Here is a 13,277-nt window from a genome sequence, read left to right as displayed (position 1 = left end):
GAATGTGTAGGGCTCTGTGTGTGTGTGTGTGTGTGTGTGTGTGTGTGTGTGTGTGTGTACCAGTCTGCGGGTGGACGTGGAGGAGAAGAAGAAGATGAGCTGTTTGATGAAGGAGGCTTGAGGGGGATCACAGTCCTCGATGACTGAAACTGTTGTGTCACTGATTGAACACACGCCGTGCGACGACTGCAGAGAGAGAAAATCTAAAATTATCAATATTATAAACACGCCGCTTTTAATTAGCCGTGACATCTCCTGAACAACATCGTCAAAACAAGCACTGCTGAGCTCCTACTGCTGCTTCAGCCACCACCGCTACCATCACCCAAGTCTTTGTCAGTTACTGGAGCCAGAGAGACCTGATTCAACCTGGAGTCCAACACCAGCGACTGAAATGTATCTTTAATAAGAATGCTACGATCAATTATTGGCCAATATTTGTTCTGAATAGTTTGATCTGTGGTCTTTCAGAAGAGCAAAGCAGCTCCGGTTTGACTGACAGGCAACTTAGAGCTGCGGCTGAAATAGAAGTAAATAGATGGCTTCAAATAGATCTGACTGGTTATCAGCCAATACTGCTTCCAGTGATCAGTGATCGGACCCAGAAGTCCTGATGGGAGCACCCTCAGTCTTTAGAAACCTGCGAGGAACCACGCAGACACCACAAATAGTTTTTACACTGACGGAGCTACTTCTGCTACTGTTACTACTCCCACTGCTGCCGCTGCTCGGACTGGACGTACCTGCCAGTCGACCACCTGCAGCAGTCTGTGTCGGTAAGGTGTGAGGATCTTCGGCAGAGCGACGTCAACCACAGTATCCACGGACCTGCTGGGACCAGAGTTCAGCACCTGCAGGCGGACAGAAGAGGCCACATTAGAAAACGTGCAGCCACTTCAGATCAGGATGAATCTTTTCCATTGACTTCACATGTGATTGTGCTGCAGGCCGGCGTTTACCTTGTAGGTGTAGTTGAATCTTTCGGTGTAGCAGTCAACTGGAGTCGAGTCCTCATCCCCAAACACAAATGAGGTGGGAGTCACAAAACTGCAAGACAGACAGACAGAGAGAGAGACAGAGAGATCAGTTGGAGGCTGATAATTACTTATTCACTATTTATTTATTTACCATTTATTTACTTACTCACAATACAATAACTCAAAAATAGAAAAGCAAACACAAATCTTAATCTTAACATCATCCTCTAGAAAACAAACTTTTAACTTAGAAAAAAACTGCATTTATTTAAATTCAACATTTTCGTTGATTCATTCCTGTTTTCCATAATAAAATAATAATAAAATATATATATATACTACTTTTCTGCTGCGTTGTCGCCATCTGTTGGCTAATACTGTGGTAATATATAAGTTTGTCCAATGAGGCTACCGTACTACGCCTTGATGTAATTTAATACTTTCTTTCTTAAAAGAGTGGAGTGACAGACATAACAAACAGCTTCCCTTGTGTGTTCTCACTCGTGAATCCCATTGTTTTATTGGTTTTTAGCATTCATGTATTGAGCTTGTGTTGAATTAGTCTGAGTTTATTGATTGAGATGACGCCCATTAGGAACGAGAATGAAAAATAGAATATTTTTTGTAGTTAATAACTGAAATTAAAGTAAAATAAACATGCTTAAAACATAAAAACTAATTAATTGCTCATTTATTTAAAAATTATTTATTAAGCTTGCTTTTACTGTCTCCAGTCAAGTGCATTGCATACATATAAAGAATATTATTAATATTAATCCAGACAGACGGTGATGGTGATGTGCGCAGACTCACCCGTGAATGTTGACGTTGACTCCATATTTGAGAAGAAGAGGGAGACTGATGGAGTTGTCATGGAGATACTCCTCCCTCTCATAGTTATCACTGAGGAGAAAACAGATTTAATACGTCACTTGAACAATTTATCTGACTGTTTTTACTTTATGTGAAGGCTTTGACGGGTGGGTGTGTCCTTACCTGCTGGCCCTGGCCTGAATGATGATGTCACCAGGTGTGCTGTTGTGATTAACGTCCAATAAGAAGCTGATATTCAACTAAATCAGAACAGAAAACACATCAAATCATTTTCAGTCTTACGTTTATACGTTTGTTTTAACAAATGAAGGATGATCAGTCTCTAGACTTTAATCTTTTTTCCCACTTTTGTAAAGTCGACTTGTGTTCACATGGAACTAAAATCTTTTACATGCTGAAGGAAGTTCCACCTTAATTCCACGGCTGCTCGAGAGGAACTTTGATATTTCAACAGTTTCTTTCACAATATTTGTTCTGAGAAACAACTGAGGCGAAGGAAATACAGGAAACATCTGCTGACAGGACAAAAGCTGGAGAGCAGAAACACGCTGGATCTGACCTTTGACCTCTGGACTACAGGCAGATCTATGTAAGATTAGCTGTCTTTGTTAGCCACGTTAGCTCCAGGGATGGTAATTTCAGGCTGTCGGTCGACCGCTTTGGTGATTGGTGCCATTTTTTATCCTATTCATCACTAGTCTGCAGCCCCACAGAGCAGCTAGCATGATGCTAGTAAACACTTTGTGTGACTGGCTGAGGGTTACCTGGGCCTGGGCTGAGAGGAGGAGGCTGGTGACGCTGCAGTCAACGCCCGCCGTTGTGCTGTTGACTTCCTGTGTGACGTCACAACTGACCAGGTTGTCCTGCTGCAGACGGACACACAGAGGCAGGCTGTTGTGGTTACTTTGATTAATGAGTTATTTTATGTTATAATCCCAATGATTTTTTCCAACCCACACTTGTGATCAGAGACCACAAGTGTCGCCAAATCAACCAGGATTGAAATGAAGGTTTAGCACCCAAACGACCCGATCGGCGCGACGTAAACTCACATTCTGCAGTACTTTGATGTACTGGATGTTGCTGGGGAAACGCAGCTTCAGTCGCGGCAGGAAGGCGTCGTCTCCAGAGTTCAGCAGCGAGGTTTTTAACGTGATGGTCTGTCCAGAGCCAAGAGCAAAGTACTGCTGCTGGCTGATGACAAACAACAAGATAAACATTCATTCATGTTTCATTCATGTTACATACATGAACACTAGAGCGACAGATTTGAACACTTAATAAAAACATTTATCCAAAACTCTTGCAAACCACTTGCATCACAGGAACAAAGGCACATCGCTAACAGCACTGCTGGACAATCCACTTCTCAAAATACTGATATTGTGTTGTTAACCTATCGCCCAGCCCTCCAGAGCACTACTGCTGGCAGAAGTTGTTCTAAATTGATCCTCCAGAATAAGCCAGCAGCTGATTAGCATCATGTGTTAGCTGTGACGTAAAAAACGTTGTATGTGTGTTTTTTTTAAAAGAGGTCAATGGCTGGTCGTAGATTATCTTGTAATTAAAGCACAATTTGAGTGTGACTTCATTGTTTAAACTGTTGAAGTTGAAAGAAAAGTGTGTGTGTGTGTGTGTGTGTGTGTGTGTGTGTGTGTGTGTGTTCTTACTGTGGCAGCACTAGTTGAGCTGATAGCTGCATGTTGGTCGAACAGTTCACCAGCAAACAGGAACGAGCGAACCGAGTCTGACAGAACAAAGAGGCGGGGAGTTCATGGATGACGTGAGTTATAAAAACGAATTGAACACTCATAATTTTCCTCTTTAGAGACGTCGCAGGCGACTCATGTGACCTCTGACCCCTGACCCGGGCCTTGCAGATGACGAATAATGCTCTGATGTATAACTCCAGCTGTAAATTCCTATGTGTTAACTCCTCCTGCTCTGTTTTTATGAGTCAGGGGGACACGGCGTCGACACAGGGCGAGCTGACTGATGTTGGTTAATGTGCTGCAGATGATGTGTTGCAGCTGTAAACACATCTGGATTAGCAGGAAGTCATTATCAGCGTGTGTGGTGGAGTTTACATGAGATTAGCTGTTTCCTTCCCCTGACACCAGATCAGTTTGGAGATGGACAGACAAACCTGACAGTGATCTTATCACCATGGAACCTATCCAGCTACAAGCTTTCTGAAATTGTATGTTTAAATATGCAAACGAAGAATTACCTAATTAAACATGCGCTAATTTGCATACATTTCCTGAACAGAAATATGAACACTGAATAAAGCCAGGTTCAGAAGTATAGTTTCACTTTGTGAGCCAGAGTTTTTACAAAGGAAATATTGGGAATTAAGAATATTTAGGAATAAAATGTTATATAAATCAGGCTCTGAATGATATATGAACAAATCGCTCTGTAACGACCTTCAGGATATGGACAGGAATAAAACTGGAAAGTTTGGTGTCTGTAAGTGTTACTGAAGTGGAGATTTCTGGCTCAGAGTTTGAGAAAAAACTGCCGTTTAAGATGTGAATTTAGGAAAAATCTACAGATAAATCTACAGTAAATAGGCAAAGTGTAGTAAAATAAACACCTTAGTGTGTATTTTGGAGGTTTTCTTTCCACTACTCTGTAAGAAGACTTGTTACGGAGGCAAAATAAGGCTCTTGCCTGACGTGTCTCGCTTTAATTTAGCTCGTTGCTCTAATAAGAGAACCACAGCGCAGCGCACACGGTAGTGGTGGTGTGTGTGGTGGTGTCGGTGTCGGCGCCGGTCGGTACCTGATTGATGATTGTGTTCTGGTGTCCTGCGCTCTGCTGCAGAATGGGTTTTAGTGGAGGGAAGGTTTTGGAAGGAGCTTTGTGGGAGCTCGTTTCTCTGTGACTGTAGGAAACCTCGAACTGGACCGGAGTAAAAATGTCCCTCACGTCTTTCTGTAGGAGGAAGTAACAGTTGTTAGCGTCACTAAGGCTAACACATCCAGCTCGCTATTACACCCATTGTGACCTTATTCCGTTTTGAGTGAGTGTGTTACCTTTTGGTACGCCACGTGTGTTTTACATATGAGCTGGCCAGGTCGTGCTCTCACACGTCCTCTTGTGCTATTGGATGAGCCGTTACCATGGAAATAGAAACGATGCGGGAAGGATGGCTTATGGAGGAGGTCAGAAGTCAAGTTATATTGAAGATCTGAAGAGGAGAAGAACATCAAGAGTCAGCACGCAAGTCGTGCACAGACGGGAGCCTCATACAGTGGACAGCTGGGTTTACAGCACCTATGGCTCCTTTGAAGTGTCTGGATCTGACGTTGAAGCAGACGGTTACATTGAAGCACACAGTTGGAGTCTTGTGTTCTTGGCACAGCGCCACCCGCTGGTCGATCTGCTCTGGCAGAGTCAGAGATGCTCTCACCTGAACCACCGGACGGGTCCTACAGTTAAGAGACATTATTACAGCACGCTGACTGACAGAAGATGGATTTTTATTATTTACAATCATGAATCTGCTTCTAGGAAATCTTATTCCACAAAGCAAAGATTTCACAATCTTGTCCTGCTTCCCCTGCCGTGTTATTTCCTGCCAAATCAGCCAAAATGAGGAAGCTAAATAAGGAAACTTTGTTCCCGTGCATTTCTATGAAGGGAGACAACTACAACTGAAGCATCTGCAGGTCCTGTTAGACGAGAAAGATGTAGCATAGCTTTACCTGAGAACCACGGCGGCGTCCGAGAGGAACGCACCGACCGCCACGTCTGCAGAGACAGAGGGAGTTTAACCTGGTTTAAAGCACATCTGAGGAGAACAGACGTGTTCAATATGGGACAGGAGCGGTTACTCTGACAGCCCAGCTTACCGTGGTAGCCATTGTCGTCCATGTCGATGCCAGAGCTCAGCGACTGGCCGAACATCCTGAGGTCACGGCCCAGTGTGGATCCAGTAATCCTCTGAAAACACACACACACACACACACACACACACACACACACACACACACACACACACACACACACACACAGCATGTTGGATATCAGAAAAAAAGTCAGTCCTGATTAAATTTCACGTTAATTTTCCTCATAAGGAAAATTAAATCAGAGGATTAAATCAGATAGTATTATAAGTTTCCTGAAAAAGCCCCACGTCGTCCTCACTGCCCGCCATTTAAAACCTTCAGTGTAAAAATAACACCCACTTTGATGACATGGTTCGGCAGAAATGACAGGTTACGCTCACACAAGAACCGTGTCCCCTATAAACAATGACGGTTTGATCAGAGTCTTAAAGGAAGCGTTCATTTGGTCTTGTTTTGAGTTCTTCTCGACTACATTTCAATCCCTAAACTTCTAGATCTACTAATACTGATATTTATCTATTCTATATATTGAATCTAATATTCTATTTATTGATTTTCCCCTCCTTTTTCAGCTACACAGACTCCTTGAGGAGCAGACAGAGATTGATCATAGTTATTAGAGATGTTGCTCAAGATATGACGTGTTGTATTATCATCAGACTGGTCGTCTGATCGCTGCCGGTGTTTGTACCTGAGATGGAGTTGGTGAGACGCCCTCCTTCCTGCCGTTATAAATGTAAACAGCTCCTTTTAGGTCGTCCTCTTGTGGGGCACCAACCGCTACATCTACACACACACACACACACACACACACACACACACATATAGAAGTTTATATTACTGCACTAGTGAGGACCCTTACTGCCTGTATTCAGTAACCCATCAACCTTTAATATACAAATTGGTTTGCTTTCATGCAGGAAGTCACTGGTTTATGTTGCTTTAGTTACTAGACTTTCAGAGACTTGTAACTTGCTGAAAATTGTTAAATCGATTGTTAATTGATCCTCGGGGGGGGGGGGGGGTGTAAAGGGTGAGTTGGAGACCTCAGTATTTCTAAACTACGGACCAGCTGGAAAATGTTCAGCCGGATGAAAGTAGTTGGTACATAAACATGAGAAAACACCAGCTTGGTCCTTTAATATTTAACCTGAGTCTTTTGAAGTTGTGGAGGTCTGAAAGTCAAACAGTTATTTCTTCTCCAGAGAGACGGAGCTACTGGAACACACACACACACACACACACACACACACACACACACACACACACACACACACACCCTTTTATAAGGCTGTAGCAGATTAGAAGGCAGGTTCAGTTACAGGCCTGCAACAGTTTGTCATTACAGTTTTAATGAACCTCAAAACACACTCCACCCTTCACACATACACACACACACACACACACACACACACACATATATACACACACTCTGCGTGCGTGCGACCGATCTGATCTGTCTCTCTTATCAGGAAGTGGCAGTTACTGTTGGTGCTGTTGGTGGGGGGTTGTGAGTTGGTGGGGATGTTGGTGAAAAAACGAAAACGCAGTTTTTGGTTGTTCAGTGCAGCATCTGTCATCAAAGTGTTGTAGTAGTATTTGTAGCATTGTAGGGTAAATTGTGAGGCAGCAAACCTGAGCAGAAAGAGACCACACATCCCTAATTACCCCCGATGAGCTGCCCTTGAGTAAGGAACTAGTAGTATTATAATGCTGAAGCTGTATTGTAGGATTTGTTATGGTATTAGCAGCAGTAGTGTTAGCAGTGCTGTGTATACTTGAAATGTTTTCAGCTAGATGATTGGTCAGACTGTGCAGGTGTGGTTATTACCGGGGTAACCGTCGTCGTCCAGGTCTCCCAGGTCAACAATGGTCTCTCCAAACCGGGCGGCGTAGGCGTCACTGCCAGTCAGCTGAAACTCTGCCTCCACCAGCTTCGCCTGAGACAACACAGACAAACATGTCCCACTAGGTCTTTTTTTGCAGAAGACAGACAGTGAGAGTGTGTGTGTGTGTGTGTGTGTGTGTGTGTGTGTGTGTGTGTGTGTGCACGCTCACCTGACCCTGGTTGATGTACACATGGACTCTTCCCTCCTCTCTGGTGACGCCTGTTGCCATGGGAGCGCCGACCAACAGGTCTGACAAACCATCGGCGTTCAGATCCACCGCACACACACTGGAGCCGAAGTAAGACCCCAGCTAGGCACACAAAGACACACAAGCTAAGTGCTAAGTATTCCATTGTTCTGAATGGAGGATGCTAATGCTAAGTGGCCCCTCACCTCTTTTCCAGACACCTCGGAGACGACCCGCAGCATGTTGTTGTCTGTCGTGAAGATGAAGACCTACACACACACACACACACACACACACACACACACACACACACACACACACACACACACACACACACACACACACACTCTTTAACCATCACAACTACATAATATCAAAAACATCAAAATGACTCAAATTATATCACAAATCTGACAAAACTGTCAATGTAACTCAAACTGGTCCACAAATACAAACACACACTTTCAGAGCAGTTGTTACACAGACAGACAGACAGACAGACAGACAGACAGACAGGCAGACAGACAGACAGACAGACATGAAGTCAGTCAGACAGACAGACAGACAGGCCCTACCTTGCCCTTCTGGTTGTATTGCGGAGCTCCGCCCACCACCTCTACAGTAGCAGGACTCAGGAAGTGACCTGCTCCGACAGAGTAACCTGAACAGCAGCAGCACACAAGTACAGAAATCAAAATACTTCATATTTCTACTCCACTGAGGAAATTAACTACATTTATTTAGCAGCTATAGCTACTCGTTACTTTTCAGATTAAGATTTTACATAAAATACATACGATACTTTTATACAGCACACTGTTCGTGATTAAACCATCCATCTGTTGTCTATACCGCTTATCTTTGAGCATCGCTGACCTGATTGGACTGGTCACCAGCCAATTAGAGGGCTGACAGTTCAATTTAGAGTCACCAATTAAGCCAACCTGCATGTTTTTGGACTGTGGGAGGAGGAGAAAACCCACGCAAGCACGAGGAGAACATGCAAAGGCTCCAGGTTCAAACCACAAACCAGCTGGTCAGCAGATTCAAACCTGGAAGCTTCTTGCTGTGAGTCAACAGTGCTTCTCATGATCAGACCAGTGATTCACAAACTTATTGGCCCTTTTGTGACCCTTTACAAAAAGCAGAGTGGAGCTGGGGCTCCTTGACATGTTGCAGATGCTCTAACAAACCTCAAACATGATTTCCTTTAAATAACTGTTAGAGGACCAAACATTTTAAATACTAAATTTAAAATGTTTTATACTATACCAATATATACCAAAGATTAGTCCAAAAACTTATTAACCACGTATTTAAGGAGACATTTCTTTCTGCAGAACAAGTACTTTTATGCTTGATACTTTCACATGAGTAGGACTTCACCACAGATCAACACTTCACATGCAAGAACACGTTTCCATCTGATGAACGCCACCTCCACTCGACTCACTGTGCCTGGCCTCTGTGGCATAACACCTCGTAACACCACAACTTGTTTTGTTGTTTTTACTCTTTGTTCTTTATCTTCTCTCGTGTGCATTATGTTTGTCAAATGTCAAAATGAGATTTTAAAAGTATAAATCGCACATCCGGTTTAATGATAAACTTCCATCACAAAGGGTTAAAGCTTGGTTTCTGGTTAGGGTTAGAGGTTGTGGTCGTGATGAATATCAGTTCATGCCAAAAACAAGTGTGTGTGTGTGTGTGTGTGTGTGTGTGTGCGTGTGAGTGTGTGAGTGTGTGTTTGTGCGAGCATGAGTGTTTGGCTGTGAGAGAAAGTCAAACAAACACAACCACAGCTTTAAAATGTGTTCAAACCAAACCTCATTCTTAGATGTTGTTACTTCCTGCTGATTTGTGTTGATGAGTGACTTAAAACTCCTGCAGGCACACACACACACACACACACACACACACACACACACTTACAAGCTTTAACTCACAGCATTACTGAACAGACGATATCTTGCTATCTCTAGCTGGTCGGTCTTTTTATGTGTTATGTGTTCGGTGAGAACAGCGAAGACGTTTTCCTCCTCTAGAATCAGAGCAGAGAAACACACTCATCTGAAGAACATCACACCTTTCTGCTCAGCTTCCTGTTCAGCACTAATACTGAGAGGACATCATCAGGGCATCATGGTGTCTAAATACTCTTAGGTATTAAATGGAATTCTACGTGGTATTAAAAAGATCTTAAAAACTCCTTTCCTCAACACATAGACTGAGTGACGACAGCCCGTATCTCTGCTCTCCGTATGCCTTGTAGGAGCCACTTGGTATTTATTTCTAATCTTAAATTTATATTGTTTGTGTGTGTGTGTGTGTGTGTGTGTGTGTATTTATGTGTGACTCCTGCAGGTCAGATTCTCCTTTTAAGCTGTGAGAGTTTAACCTGAAACCGAGATAAATGACACATGGGGGAACTACTTTCAAAAGGCAATACTCATGTAGAGAAGAGCGATAAGCAACCACAGAACCACGGTCATTCAAGTCACGCTGGCACAGGACAGCATGGCCTGGTGAGAGACGTTTATCTTGATGATGTCTTCATTTATGCGGCTCACAAGAAACGCTTAATCTTTCTTACAGGTGGTTCACATTTGAAGCATCCTGCTGGTTCACCGGTGGAAAGGTTTTATCGTGATGCAGCAGCAGAAGCGGGAAAAGTTCAGTTTGGCACACCGCGGCTAAAGCTGAACTCCCTTAAACCCTAGTATTGTATTAGCGGTACAAGCACAGTAGCGGTAGCAGCTGTGTCAGTTACCCAGGTAGCTTCCGAAGCTGACGGCTTCAGTGCTGTCGTCCAGGTACACCGACATCCCTCCGCTGGACGTGTTGAAGACCAGAACTGAACCCGTCCAATAAGACGTCCCCGGAGCTCCCATGATGATCAGATCCTGACAGAGAGAGAGGCAGATTCAGAATCCTGAGTCTGTGCGATACGATGTGACCTACATCTCCATCATACATCTAACATATCTCTAAATATCACAAAATGGGAGGAGCAAGAAAGAGCAGACTTTAAATCAGACAGCAGTGATGGATCACATTCATTCTGCTGGTGGAAACAGTGAGGACAAACAGGATCTTGAAGAAGTTGCGTCTGTGTTACTGACCTCCGTCAGGAAGTTCGAAATACCAGCCTGACATGACCCATAATCCTCACCGAACTTCCTCTGGTGGTCTGCAAGAGGCAAACAGAGACAGACACGATGAAAAGGTGTAAACAAGCGAGATAAAAACGTTTCACTCCTGCAGACAGACAGCTGCTGCTTTCACACACACACGGAAATGAAAGAAGTGAGGCCCTGATGTGACCCCACATTCAAAAACATGACAATGACGAGGGGACTATATTTTAGCAGTAAGATAAAATATTCCTTTTATTAGTCCCACGATTTACAATGTCACAGCGGACGGGAGGAGATATAGAAGTAGTAGCAGCAACAGTGACCAAACAATCATTCATATTTTTATGATAACAATGTGACAACAATGTGACAACAATGTGAATGTCATGCGTAGCGATGAACCTACAGAGAATCATCTCCTTACAGAGCTTTGTCAAGATTTTCAGCTCATTGTTTAGATGTCGGACCCACAAATGTTTGAAAAAAAGTTATGAAATGGTGATAATATGTAAACGTTGTGGTCACAGCTCGTTTTCACTTCTTCAACGTGACCAAGAAAATCAGTTACTGCCAGTTTAGAAGAAATAAACAACGTTTTCACTGCACTTGTAAAACATTAGTCATCTAATGAATAATGCTGACATGTTATGAAATACTGTGTTCTGTGTAAACTACAATTGGACTCAGTCATCATTTATTCCCACCGAAGTTAGTGGTACGATACATAACCAGAAGTCACTCCCATAATTCATACAAGGTATCATGGGGTTGGGAATAAGGTGGACATTGTTACATTTTGAGTAGGTGGAAATTACATTAAAAAAAAGAAAAGAAAAAAAGCCCTGCCCACTTCAGTTGCTTTCAGATGTGTGTGTGTGTGTGTGTGTGTGTGTGTGTGTGTGTACCTCTGTAGCAGGGGATGATGGGTTGACCGTGTGTTAGGTCGCTGCCGTAGCGATAACAGACTCCATTAGGCAGCTTGTGGTTCTGACTGTCTTTTTTTGAGTGAAAGACGTTCTTCCAGCGGTGAGCACATGCCTGAACACACACACACACACACACACACACACACACACACACACACACAACATGTGACACGGACTCATTACTGACAACAGCACAATCACAAGTTAGCAGCAGAGTGTCGTGATTCCCATGACCCTTCACTGAGACACTGTGTGTGTGGTGTGTGTGTGTGTGTGTGTGTGTGTGTGTGTGTGTAGCATCACCGGCCCTGTTGTATATTTATTACTGAAGTGTTTACAAAATGAGACCGCCACAGTGAGGAGACAGCTACGAGTAGTTTTTCTCCATCACTAAATGAAAAAAAGCCTCTTTCACAAGTGGAAATCTTAAACACGGCCGGTTTCATCTATCTATTGACGTAATGTGCTCTGGTGTTACCAGGATGTGTCCTCCATTGTCTCCCGGTTGTCTAGACAGACTGACTCCCAGCCACTGGTGATCGCTCTCTGCTTCACACGTCTTCCCACAGCTCAGCACCTCTGCAAACACACACACACACACACACATTAATTCAAATGCTTCACACATGCAGCCTTCTCTGGTAATTCAGTGGTGTCTTACTGCTAAAGGCGCCAGCTGATTAATATTGATTAGCTGAGCCCCCCTCACGAGCAAGACAAGACTCCTTCTGTGGCCAGGATGTGAAAATACCAACATGTCTGAACAATGACTGTGTAAAGTCGTGTTCAGACCAACAGCATTGCCTCCAAAAAAAAAAAAAAACAAGGCACATCAGTCATTGTTCACTCCGTGCCCACAGTTTCTTAAGAAACATATCTGAGTGGCCAATCCAGCAAGTTGCCAGATGACGATGCCACACTTTGGGGAAAAAGTTGAGCCAGGATCAACTTTTCCGCAGCAACAATCCAGTGAAAATGAAGGAAGCTGTGTTCTACGACTCGACATGCTGGTGTCAGTCTGAACGCAGCTTCAATAGACTGTCACACCGACTGTGAAAGTCTGGCGCTGCACAAAGAAAAGGCCGTAATTTGCCGCTGCACAAGCCATTCTGATAGAAACTTTGACCTAAAATGTGCCGTGGGAGTCGGCATATTTCAGGCCACAGAAGATGGATGGCGGATGTTTGGTTTTTCTGTAGAGGAGAATACAAGAAAAATAAATTCCTAAAGTTATGTAACATTACTCCGCTTTCCCATCAGGACTTTACAGTAAAGATTCTTAATGAACCTTGTTGACCTTGTTATATTGTAATTCTGTCTCCAAGTGCTCTTTTATAGTTTCCTATTTGTATTTTATTCTTATTTTAGTTTATATCTCTCCTATTATTTCTTTATCTCACTGTTGATACTTAACTGTACTTATTTCTGTTCTTGTGCTGCTGCAGCAACTGAATTTCCTGCTGAGAATCA

At 43.4% G+C, this 13,277-nt stretch overlaps 1 protein-coding gene across 1 annotated transcript in view; it reads right to left on the bottom strand.

Moving 5' to 3' along the window:
• Positions 1-13,277, bottom strand: part of itga4 (integrin alpha 4) — a 29,121-nt gene that overhangs the window by 3,941 nt on the left and 11,903 nt on the right. Inside the window, exons 5-26 of the mRNA XM_070838169.1 lie at positions 12,286-12,386; positions 11,787-11,919; positions 10,867-10,934; positions 10,515-10,647; positions 8,320-8,405; positions 7,951-8,013; positions 7,727-7,867; positions 7,500-7,608; positions 6,360-6,454; positions 5,672-5,762; positions 5,525-5,570; positions 5,094-5,248; positions 4,853-5,007; positions 4,599-4,751; positions 3,482-3,558; positions 2,864-3,005; positions 2,576-2,677; positions 1,974-2,050; positions 1,791-1,880; positions 960-1,047; positions 744-851; positions 61-186 (exon numbers count right to left, since the gene is read on the bottom strand). Coding sequence (XP_070694270.1) covers positions 61-186; positions 744-851; positions 960-1,047; positions 1,791-1,880; positions 1,974-2,050; positions 2,576-2,677; positions 2,864-3,005; positions 3,482-3,558; positions 4,599-4,751; positions 4,853-5,007; positions 5,094-5,248; positions 5,525-5,570; positions 5,672-5,762; positions 6,360-6,454; positions 7,500-7,608; positions 7,727-7,867; positions 7,951-8,013; positions 8,320-8,405; positions 10,515-10,647; positions 10,867-10,934; positions 11,787-11,919; positions 12,286-12,386 — 2,339 coding nt within the window. The remainder of the gene's footprint in view (positions 1-60; positions 187-743; positions 852-959; positions 1,048-1,790; positions 1,881-1,973; positions 2,051-2,575; positions 2,678-2,863; positions 3,006-3,481; positions 3,559-4,598; positions 4,752-4,852; positions 5,008-5,093; positions 5,249-5,524; positions 5,571-5,671; positions 5,763-6,359; positions 6,455-7,499; positions 7,609-7,726; positions 7,868-7,950; positions 8,014-8,319; positions 8,406-10,514; positions 10,648-10,866; positions 10,935-11,786; positions 11,920-12,285; positions 12,387-13,277) is intronic.

This window comes from Pempheris klunzingeri, chromosome 10 (genome assembly GCF_042242105.1).
Source record: "Pempheris klunzingeri isolate RE-2024b chromosome 10, fPemKlu1.hap1, whole genome shotgun sequence".
Taxonomy (NCBI): Eukaryota; Metazoa; Chordata; class Actinopteri; order Acropomatiformes; family Pempheridae; genus Pempheris; species Pempheris klunzingeri.
This window is presented reverse-complemented; position numbering and strand designations above follow the sequence as displayed.